The sequence below is a fragment of the Grammomys surdaster genome, unplaced genomic scaffold (assembly GCF_004785775.1).
Source record: "Grammomys surdaster isolate TR1022 unplaced genomic scaffold, NIH_TR_1.0 125889, whole genome shotgun sequence".
Lineage (NCBI taxonomy): Eukaryota > Metazoa > Chordata > Mammalia > Rodentia > Muridae > Grammomys > Grammomys surdaster.
The window spans coordinates 2,768,918-2,781,162 of record NW_021620714.1 but is presented as its reverse complement, the minus strand read 5'-3'; the positions used below and the strand labels follow the sequence as shown (position 1 = coordinate 2,781,162).

General features: G+C 43.2%; 1 protein-coding gene across 1 annotated transcript in view; it reads right to left on the bottom strand.

Annotated features, from left to right (window-relative positions):
* Positions 1 to 677: 677 nt before the first annotated feature.
* Positions 678 to 12,245, bottom strand: part of LOC114608321 (kalirin-like) — a 473,938-nt gene continuing 462,370 nt past the window's right edge. Inside the window, exon 38 of the mRNA XM_028752277.1 lies at positions 678 to 768. Within this exon, the coding sequence (XP_028608110.1) occupies positions 706 to 768 (63 nt within the window). The 3' untranslated portion in view covers positions 678 to 705. The remainder of the gene's footprint in view (positions 769 to 12,245) is intronic.

Genomic DNA, 12,245 nt, shown 5'->3' with positions numbered 1-12,245 from the left:
CAACAGGATTGGTTGAAGTAAATAGGACTAGAATGGTGGTCTTTTCCCCAGAGACCTCAGAAAGGAGTGGGGAGGAGGTTGTATCAAACAGAAATGTGTTGAAGGAAGTGGTTGCTGCTGCTGGTATTTGGGAAAGGCTGGATTTGACCCTCCCCATCTGTATCTCAGGCCTGCCCCCACACATTCTCATGATGTAGAGGAAAGGAGCTACAGCAGCGGGATGGCCTTGTCCAGACTGGGGGCGGGTCACTGTTCATGGAAATGTTCAACCTGAAGAGAAACTAAAACCAAATGTGTCCAGTTAACTACCCTGTCTACTTGAGTTGCAGACGTTTTGGGCAGTAAGGGCCTGATGTGGGGGTGGGGGTGGATTCCCTGGCGTGTCAGGTTGGGAGCTGGGGGAAGTACATGGGGGCGTTGGGGCCTCTTGGTAAATCCCTGTTGCCCCACCATTTTGGACTTTGGATCGAAGCTCAGCAACCTCAAAATTGCACCCAGGAGAGAAGCAGGGAGGCCCGGGGTGAGCCCATGGCCCAGGTGGGCAGGTTTTGCTTGGAACATGTTGCCCTCTGAGCAAAGGCTGCACCCCATACCAGCCCTGTCAGAGCAGTCTCAATAGAGTTGGGTGATTGGAGTCCTGGTGGGAGGTCCCAACGGTGCCACGGCTAACCCGGTGAGCTGCAGGGACAAGTCCCAGGCTGCGCGCTAAACGTAAGTGGAGAAAGGATCTCCAGGTCCCAGGTGCCACCGAGGAACAAGGTTGCCATCCTGTTAAGAAAAGGGCTGGGCTCTGTGATTTGCATATGACTTTGCAAAAATCTGCATGAGATCCCATAGCCCTTTATAGAAAAACAGTGTTAAACCATCAGTGCAACCTACTCCTAGTAACCCGATGCACAGACTACAACCTGCAAGACATAACCGTTCTTTCAGAAGAGAATAGAGAGGAAGCAGAGCTGGGTAAGATCTCCCTCAGTCTGAAAGTTCAGAAGAGTCTGAGCAGGTCCAGGATCCAGAAAAGGATCACTGATTGGTCACTTGATGCCAGAACTCAAATCCATCTCTTTTCAACTCATGAGACCTCCCCGCATAGAACAGCCCTGCAGTGGCTTCTCAATGTCTCGGACAAATATATAACAGGGGCAGCAGGAACAGCATTACCAGGAGAGTAATAAATAAGAGGCCTACTGGCAGAGATCTCTTATGTTTACACAGTATCCCTGTTATACTTTTCTTAAACTCTTTCAGGGTCTCACACTCTACCAAGTAACATTTAATTGAGAAAGAGAAATAGAGAAAAGGTTTCCTATTCCTGTAGATGTTTGACAGTCATGGGTTTAAAAATATGTGATTTTTTTTTTTATATGGCCAGAGCCCATGATATGCAGTAACCTGTAGTTTTCTTACAGCTGGTTTGGGCAGACTACAAGGCGTTCTGAAGGAGTAAATTACTATGTGGGCTAGTAAGTGTGGGTAGATTATTAACCCAGCGTCTATGTCAAACAATGGGTTATTTTCTCTAGTGGCCACAAGGAGAGTGGAGTATTTTAAATGGCAATGGGTCCTAGGGAAGAGAAAAGGACAGTGTCTCCATTTCAGGTTTGACATGGAGTCAAAGGCTCCCTCACACCTACCCCACAGAAATGAGAAATCCATGTCAAAATTCTCCCAGTCAGAATTTCAGCCGAGGAGAAGAAACTTGAGCAGCAAGCTGAATGGCATTTATTCTAGCTGTCCTGAGCTCGGGGAAGGTAGGAGACATCCCAGATGGTAGAGGAAGAAGAGATTTGCAAGAAAGCCTGGAGCTGACTACATGCACATGGAAGTCACTCAGGGTCAAGCCCTCATGTGCCCAACTATGTCACGGCAGTATGGTTAAAGGGCTCCAGAATATGAAAGCACAATTTCCTCAGTCTAGTGCCGCCCTGACAGGAACAAAGGAAGGGGCGTGCATCATCAACGCTCACTTGATATTCAATAGTCTCATGCTATGCTTGCTGCCATTCCTAGGCTAGTTAATAATATATGCTATAAGGCCTGTAGAATTTATCTCAATGGTAGAATTGTATAATTTTATAAACATTGGATTTTGCATTGTTGTTCTTTATTTGCCATCACTAACAGTATATAGAATTTTGAACCTTTCATGTGCTAAAGAGCTGAGTATTTAGATGCATCACTCCACATACTTGTGTATGCAGTGGGTATTACTGCCCTCATTTTGCAGACAGAGTCCTGGAGGGGTCCTGCCCAGAATCATAAAACTGGAAAGTTGATGTATGGGGTGAGCTCTGAATTAAGGTTTGTCTGTCTTCAAAGCTGTCCTTAACCACTGGTGTGTGCTGCCCCATCTATTAGACGATGACTGGACATCTGTATGACATGGGGTCTAAAGTATCACATACAGGCCACATACAGGTCTATCTTATATCCCGGGAACCAACTGGAAGTGGCTTGAGTAATTTTATTATAGAACCATTAAGTTCTATAGAGAATTCCTTACATTCCCTTTCAACCTCATGCTGTGAATGGCTCTGTACATCTGCGAATCTATTTGAAGATGGTTTGATGTATAGAGATGCTCAGGAATAAAACCCACATAGACAGACTGAGTACATGGTTTTCTAAGAATCTTGAGAAACGCACACACCTGCCTAGGAAGACATGATTGGATATACCCAGTAGGCATGTCAACAGAGTAATAACACAGATGCATGGTTTTTAATTTTTTGTTGTTGTGAGAAAATATCTCACTAAATAGCCTAGGCTGACTTCAAACTCACAACTTTGCCTCAGTTTCCCAAGTCAGAAAGCTGGGATCATAAGTGTGTACTACAATGGCCAGATGCCTAGTTATTCATGATCCTGTTGAACTGACTTTTAAAAAATCTGACCTAATGGAAAGACTGGTGGAAAAATGTTTTGAGTGGAGGAATAATGCTACTGAATTTTCCTATTGGAAAAATATCTATCAGCTTAGAATTCATAATAATCTCACATATAATCATCCAATGCCTTTGGTTCCCTGTGCTCAAGTATGAGGGTCAGGGTTTAGATATACTCTCTGGTGACTGTAAGAGTCCTCTGAATCCTCAGTCCTAAGGGCTTTTCTATGTTCAAACTGCTCATCACTGAGTTGGCAACACTTTGACTGTATTTTTCATCTTCAAATATGTGTAAGAGGCATTTATCTTTGGCATTTCTCATAAGGTGCAAGAATCAGGGAGACTCACTTTATAGCACTATGACTTTTACCAACTGGATTTGCTCAGCATTTTGGGGGAGAGGTTATGTTGAGATTTCCTTGCTCTTCTCTGCCCAGGTACAGTTGCCTTCATATAAATCTTTCCCTTGATATACTGTAGGCAGTGTGCTAATAGCTGACTCATAATGAAGCTCCCTGAGGCATAGTGAGATGTTCTGTAGTCACTCTGTACATGGGAGATAAGGCTAGACACCCAGGGAGATAAAAACAGCCACAGACAAAGAACATATTTATTTAGGTGATATCTTTATACGCATTCATGTTCCACGGACCATGGCAGGTATTTTGCAACAGACTGTTAAGTGAATCTTAACTGCAAATTGCCAGTGGTGTTCTCTACTGTAATTTATCTGACTGTGTGTTCTCAATGTTTTGTTCTGATGGATTGGGAAGCTTCTGAGGCAGGGATGTACTTTAGTTGCCGGTACTATAGCTAAGATAATAATCAGCCTCCTCTTGTCCCTGATTCATGGCATGTTCTGTCGGGCACAGGAGATAGTGAGCACACATACAATACACAGAACATGAAACATTCTTGGCTTTTGAGTTCAGTTATACCCCATTCTGTTGGTCAGGAGGAAATCGTAGTATTTATATTATTTGAGACAAATGTTGCTTTGTGTATTTTCCTGCATCATCCAATGAGTTTCTTTACTGGGCTTGGCCTGTGTGGGGCCACATGTATAGAGGGCCAGGATTCAAACTGCTCTACACTTTCTGGTTGTATGACCCTGAGTAAGCTATTTACTCCTCAACTGACATATTCTACAACCTGCCATCTGTAAAATGAGGAGACTGATACTTACCTTGAGGACCAGAGGCTCCCCGTGCTAGGGGCTTAGGCATAAAGGCAGGGGCTAGTGGTTAGTACCCTGGATTGGCTTTCTTTCAGCCAGCCTGTGTGTCTGTCCCACAGTATCAGTGACTTCTTAGGGAAAGGATAGCATCTGTCCCATTAGATGAAGAGGAGATTTCTGCCTTGAGTGGGAATTCTCCATGTTGTCTGTGCTCCTCCGTTATATAGGAAACTCTACAAATACCATAACTGGCTTATAAAAAGTTTTTTCTACCTCAAGTTTCAAACCAGAACCCAGGCTGGAAATTCTCCTTGCTGTAGCCATCAGAGTTAAAAACCGGGACACATAGTGAGGAAACTACTGGATACTGCACACACAGAAAACGTAAGTGCTATAAAACACACCTTTAGATCAACTCTTCTCAAGAAGTGAGTTTTGTAGCTTCGTGTTTTGCTTCCTTACACAAGCTACGCTGCTCTGAGAGCTCCCAGGATCTAACACAGTGCTGCACACTGAGCTCAGGGCTCTGTCTGCATCCTGCGGGAGGAGAGGAGCAAGGTTTGGGGCTGTGGGGTGACTGGGCAGCACAGGTAGGTCCATTTGTGAGGTACTTTGCCAGGGATAGACCAGGTGCTCCATCTCCAGAAGAAAGCCAGTCACAGGCAGTAGTCCCCAAGCCCCCCACCTTTTCTTCTTCTTCCTTTTCTCCCTCTTTAGAGGGACTGCCCTCACTGAGCTGTACACAAAGACAGTGTTGGAGAGAGCCTTGAAACTGTTCCACTTTACGGTTTCAAGTTTATCAGAAACCTTTCCCACTGCCCTTGACTGTGACTGAGGAGGAAGGCATGGTGTGTGTGGAGGGTCCTTGACCTCAGAACAAACTTCCCTCCTCTCAGAAACTTGATGTTCCTCAAGTGGCCTCTATAAGAAGCCTTATGTGCCTCCTGGAAACCCTTCCTTTCCAAATCACCAGGGACCAAAACCAAACTCAATAGACTTCTCCTCTTTCCAGGGCTCATCTTTGTGTAAAATCTCTATGTGTGCTTCTGTGTTCTAAGATCTCCCTTACCTGTCCCTCCCATCTCTAAACAGTAGAGCTCAGTGAGGAGCCCATCAGGCCCCTCTCACCCTGACTCCTGCCTCTGGACTTTCCCTTCTCTTGCCCAGCCTTTTCCAAGGCTCTGGACTTTTATAACCAAATCAAGTTGCCAGTTTCTAACCTTGGCCTATGGGCAAATTAGCTGAATTCTTTCTCATTACTCAAGACACCAATGAGAGGTCAAGAGCTGTTTCCCAGCAGGCGTCCTGCGTGCAGACAGAGGACACACTACTCCAATAACCAGCTAACGGTCTTAGCTCTTCCTATTCTTTAAAAAATATTACCCATTAGGATTTCTGCTGTTAGTAATAAAAGCACTATGGAAGTACAAAAAGCTGCCTATCAGAAATAACCATAATTTATATTTTGGTGTATTTCCTTCATATATACATATATGTATACATGTATATACAGACACATATATGTGTATATGGACATATAAACACAAAGCACACATATGTACACACACGGTCCCCTTTTGTGTTTAGGAGGAAGACTAGTTCTTTCATATTAAGAGAAAAGAAGTCTCAGAGCAGATGGGAAAGAAAAATAACTCTGGGTCTCAGCCCTGGTAGCCCTTCGCCTGTGCCAGCCACAGTCACTGCTCTCTATGGTGTAATGTCATAGGCCTGATGACCAGGAGAAATCAGCCTAAACCCTGTTCCAAACCACACAGCAAATACCTCTTAAGCCTGTGGAAAATATATTTGAAAACACATTGATTCATAAGAACAGACAAGCAGCAGATATACACAAAGCACGATGCTCTTTCTGAGCACTTCCTGTGAATGCCTACATCACCTCTGTGTGCTGGAGATAAAAGTAGCTCTGACACGAACCCTGCCGTCACGGACCTGGTGATTCAGTAGGAGAGATAAAAACTCATTCACGAGAAGCAGAAGTGAACAGAGGAGGGGGTAGAGACTGTCTCACAGAGCACTGAGGGAGGAGTGAAAGCCAAGAATCATTCCAGTACCGAAGGAAGTGCATTTTAGCAGGACTCTCCCCAAGGTCAGAGACTTGTCTATCAGGATGGGGAATTAGAGTGAGGCCGTATAACAGATCAGATAGATCAGGACATAAAAGACACGAGACAAAAAAACCAAGCCAAGATGATTACATGTATACCAGAGAGGAGAGGTCTGCAGACAGCTAGGGGCCCCGGGGTGGGGGCCGGGGGGGCAGAACAGGAGGCAAGGGTTGAAACTGTTGGAAGTATAAGGTCTTGGGGGAGGCTGCTATGGTTCAGAGGCATGTTGCTGTTCCTGACACACCCAGGGACAAATTTCCTATATGACACAACAATGTGAAGCCAGGCTCAAGGGCAGGCCCTCCACAATGGCTGCAAGACAGCAAGAGGGAATGAATGAATCACCACAGGACATGGCAGTATACTGGCTTCCAGGGGCATAAAGTGCACTCACATTCACAAACCTGGGGTTCTGGGGAAACGACACTCCTCTGTACCAAATTCAGAAGTGACTAGTTAACTGGATTGAAGAGGATAGAATTGTACAGAAGTCACATCAGTTAACTGGATTGGAGGTAAGAACACAATGTTTGGCACTGAGACCAAGGAAGGGAAGCACTCAAGTCAGACCGAGCTGGCAGTGTTCGTGTCCACTGTGACCCTGACTGGCTAGCTGCTTATTGATTTGCTGCATCTTCAGCTGAGTACACTGTTTATGGGGTCAGAGAGTGCCCACTGTCTTACCACTGCTCCTCCATCTTGGAACAGTACGCAGTACTTAGAACAGTAGGTACTCAGAAAAGAAAAACATGGTGGATGATGAATACCAAAGTGCCATTAGAGTGAAGTCATTCCAGAGGCATGGGTTCAGATTCTTTTGTCATGGGTGTCAGAAGGGAAGTAACAAAAAATATGGAGGGAGGTGAGAGAGATATAAAGAAGAACTGGAGAGAGACAGCCAACTGCAGTTGGTCAAGGCATGACGTGATGAGTGCCACATGGCAGGGGGAAAGGAGGTGTTTGACAACATGAAGAAGAGGAGGTGATGAGTTAATTGAACACTGAAGTGAGCACGAAAGGGAGAGTCAACGAGTGTGCTGGGCTAACAGAGGAACCCTCGCTGAGTCCACATAAGGAGAAAGGCAATGCTGTGGCCCCTATACTAAAGACTCTCAGTGGTTCTTGGATGGTGCTTAGAAAAGTGTTGACTGACAGCATTCGGTGTCTGCCATGATCTACCCAACCTAACATTTCTTTCCCTCAACTCACCACACAAACCCTGAACCTCAACCAAGCGAACTTACTCTCCTTGTCCCAGTTATCCTGTATTTCCCTGTCTGGATTGAGCTTCTTCCCATTCCCAATATCTTCACTGCTCTCTCTAGTTTGTTCTAGTTAGCAAAGTCGTGTGTGGAATCATCTCCGATCCTCCCAGATTTAATGTCATGACCCTTAGACCACAATGCTAAATGCATCACCTTGAGTTCAATTGTTCGCTTGTGTATTTAATATTTATCAAGAGCCAGCTATGAGTTGGCACTGGTAAGATTTGGTGATGCAGCGGAGGTCTGAGACAGACCTGTTTTTATCCCTGTGGACTTAAAAGTCTGCTGGAGAAACCAATCACATGACCTTACAGGTTCTTATGTAATCCCTGAAAGCAATTGGCACCAAGCCAAGCTACAGCCATGAGACAATGCTGGAATGAATTCCTGTTAGTTCTGTTTTTTCTGTATCCTCCTTTGATGCCAATTGCTTGGCCTTTGTGACAACATACAGAAGTATCTCAGTCCTCCGACAGATCAAGGAACTGAAGACCAAAATCCCAAGGCTGTCTATAAAATTGAGATTGAAGAGGCTTACTGTGTGCACAGGTGTTTAGTTTTGTCACGCACAGACTTCCTTTCCACGTCTTGGATCTGCTTGTTGGACAGCCAAGTGACAGACTCATTGTATTTATCATCTTTCTTCTAACATGTTTCATTGCTTCAACTCTTCCATATGTCATATAGTGTCATGTACACAAGCTACAACGTGACTGCATCTTACTCGTTTACTGGCTCTTACTCTTCAGAGTTTAGGGGCTGACAGAAACCTATAGCACGTGTTAGGTCTTCACGCTGCTACATTCTTCTGTGGATACATAAATGGTGAGCTATTTTGAAATACTACATGTAATAAATGCTTTTTGTCGTGTCCCATGACACTCAAGCTTATTAGTGCATTAAAAATCAAATGATGCGCTTATCAAGAGGCAAAACAGAGAAGAGGAAGACAAGCCACAGACTGAGATATTTACATATACAGCCCATAGAAACTAATAATTATATACTCCCAGTATTAAATAAATAAACAAATAAATACTCCAAACAACCTACTAGATAAATAGATAAGAAACCTGAGTGGAGACTTTGGACAGGAGGAAATTCAAGGCTGTCTCAAGGATGTGGGAAAATGTGCTGTCCTATGAGGAATCAGAGGAACACAACTTCATCAGAAGCAGGTGCTACTCGGCCGCCAACTCACAAGCTAGGAAATCCTGCACAGTGGGTGGAATGTAAATTTGGCTCAAGAGACACATGCACAGCCAGCATCTAGCAGTTCCACCCCTAGTCCGACATACTATAAAGCTGATCTATGAATGCCAGGATACACATAACGAGGGCGCTCGCAACAGAGCTATTGGAAGTAGCCTTGATGCTCTGTGCAAATAATGAACAGAGCTTAGTATAGTCACATGATAATGAAAATGAACAAATAGCTCTACACATCAGCATCAGTGGATCCCATCGAACAATATTAGTGACGAAATTAAAGCAGAAAAGAGTAGGGGGTCTGAGTGTAGTCAGAAAAACTACATTGCTAGTCACATTGAAACTATATTACTGTGGAGCATTTCTACAGGAGGTAAGGTCATAGATTAAGAACATTATGAATGTGAGGGGTATGGTCACCCCTAGGGCAAGGAACCTAGGGCTGTGTCCAGGAGGGCACATGTGGGATTCTGGGAAATGGTTGGTGTTCTACTTCAACTTCTGCTTATTTCATACTTATCCATTAATGTTTCTAGTTGTGTTGTGCACTTTTAGAGCACATATTTCACACTTGGAAAAAATGTAAAGTTTACTATTAATCAGATGTTTATAATTAGGAATGCATCTTACAAAAATAAGTTTATAAATAATAGTCATTCAGAGATGCCTATAACTCTCATATGGTACTAACATAGATTCAATAGTATATGTAAAAAATACTATGTAACAATATGCAAAATTATTGAAATAATATATAAAATTATGTAATGTAAAATATAATGTAAAAATAATATGCAAAATATACTATGTATAATATGTAAAATTAATAGAAAAAAACAGGTGCGACATTCGCAGGTAAATAAAATGTGAAAGAGTAAAATGAATAAGTATTACTTTAAAGCATCTGTTTAGAAAAGATGGTCTTGGTGGCAGCCGGTAACTTTGTGTGGAAAGCAGCAGTCAGGTGCGCGGCTGGAGAGTATGGATTGATGTAGCAACCGGGCAGTTTTATTTTACATGTGGATTGATGTAACAACTGGGTAGAGTTATTTTACATATGGATCAATGTAACAACTGGGTAGAGTTATTTTACATATGGATCAATGTAACAACTGGGTAGAGTTATTTTACATATGGATCAATGTAACAACTGGGCAGTTATTTTGCATTTCCATCAACATTCACAATGCAGATTTCCCTTGGTGCAGTAATTCTGAGTTAACTTGTTAATATATTCACAAGTGTGAAAAATGGGATCTGCACAGGGTATTAATTGCTACCTCGTTAGCAATGGCAACAGATTGGAAACATCCTGCATTTGCATCAAAAGAGGACAAGTTAAACAGACTGTGGTACTGTAGTGAGCGAGTGTGCCACCATCAAGAAATGAAACAGTTTCATGTCCTGCTATGGATTGATTTTGCAGATTTATTACATGACAAAATATAAAACAGTACTACGTGCTACCACTGAAAGTTTTTTTTAACCTTTATTTATGCATGTATATGTCATGACATACATATGGAGGTCAGAGGACCAACTTGCAGGAGTCTGTCTTATCTTTCTGTCTGCCAAGTGGGCTTCAGGGACTGAGTCTAGGTCACTGGGTGAGGCAGCAAGCACCCTTACCCACTGAGCCATCTTAACAGCCCAAAAGTTTTTTTTTTTTTTAAGAATAAATAAATGTATAAGGTTTTATATTTTAAAGGATGGTCTCTAGAAGTATACATGCATTTTATATTACAACTGTATTAATGCCTCAATAATTCACTTAATAACCCAGAATATATTTCATTAAAGAAAACAGTCTGAATTAGATGAGCAAGAAGAAATATAAAACAGTTTGGGTAAAGGATGATGCAGGAGACATCTCTGTGATTCTGTAATTCCCCTGTGGTTTTTAAAGGTCTGATTCTATATCAAAATAAAATGCTTTGATACAAATGTTTCAGAAGTCCCACTCTTTGATATATTATCCAGGATTAGAATTAATATTTTGGGCTCCAAATTGATACAAAGGAGAACTGAAGGGAAGATGAAATTCAAGGCAAGGACACTTATGACTTTCAGTGTCAAAATCTTCTCGGCTCCCAGGCTAAATTTGTCCTTCAAAGCAGCACTGTCCTGGTGCGGACAAATCATATCTGAACAGACACATTCATCATGAGAACTTCTCTGCTGCTCCCCACTGCAACTGGCAGAAATCAGCACGCTTGTCATCTCATTTAAGGAACACACAGGACCCTACGGTCACATGCAGGACACAGACTGTCCTGTATAGAGCAAATCTATGGTTCTGGTTATTAGTAGAACTCAATTCAACCACACTGAATTTAAAAAAAAATCCAATGTGGTAACATATTAGAGTTTCCTGTCCTCCTCTCCACTGACCATCTCACTGTGGTGTGTCCCAGCAGCCTGTTCTCCAGACAACACGTTTACAGAGTGGGACTTGCAGCTGGTTTGCTTTAAAGTTAAATGTCAGAGAACATATCCTGCGAATGGTTCTTTTTGAATGTTGCCATGGAAATTTTCATAAATGGGACAAAGATTTACTGTTGTCACTAGAGGAAGAGAGGTGACATGGTGAACTTCATGCTACAGGACTTCTTGAAGCTAGTAAGCCTCAGCAGTAAGTCCCTACAAAAGAGGGGACAGAAGTCTAATCATCCTGTGACACAGAAATGGCTGCTCCAGCATAAACAGGGGCAGGAGAGGCTTCAGCTGAAAGCAGGGCTGGACACTGTCTAGGGTCTGATCTGTATAGTCCTGCAACTACTTAGAACAGTTGCTCTCATAAAGACAGTCATCAAAGCAGAGTTGGCTGCCCCTCTCAGGGGCACCCACTGCCTGTTGCTCCTGGGAGACTTCCCATGGTAAAATTATCTCCTTACTGTGGCTCCATGGAGAAATCCTCCAAAGAGGGTGTTCAGGTTAGTTTCTTTTTCTTAGCAATCCTGCTTTCCAGCAACAATGATCACATGATCTAACTCCAATGCCATCCACAGAAATCTACACCACCCTGCCGGCACCACAGTGGTCATGATGGACATGTTGCAGAAGCCAACAGTAATGAAGAAATTAGCACTCAACTGCCATCAAGGTAAGCAAGAAGCCTAACTAGGCTCAAAGTCAAGAGTCAGGGCAATGCTGAGCCACCTGTTAGTCCAGTAGGTTTTCCCCAGAGTGCTACATTACAGCAACAGGTACTGTGGCCTGTGCTTCTTACCACAATGCATTCGGAGAGAAGGAACAACAGCTTCTAAAAAGCCACAGGCTCAAACCAGAGTCAGTCTGTGCTGTTTACCCTATGCTGCTCTGAATCCCTGTGGAAAGTTTCTGCTTGAGGTTTCCAAAAGAGCTAATGTTCACATCAGTCCAAAGAGCTCTCTGTAAATACCACAATTCCAAGCCATTCTATTCATCCAGGAGCTCTGAAGAGCAGGCTTCCCACAGTTTGCTAAGCCCAACCATTAGGCAGTCTTTCCTTCCTTCCTTCCTTCCTTCCTTCCTTCCTTCCTTCCTTCCTTCCTTCCTTCCTTCCTTCCTTTTTTCCTTCCTTCCTTCCTTCCTTCCTTCC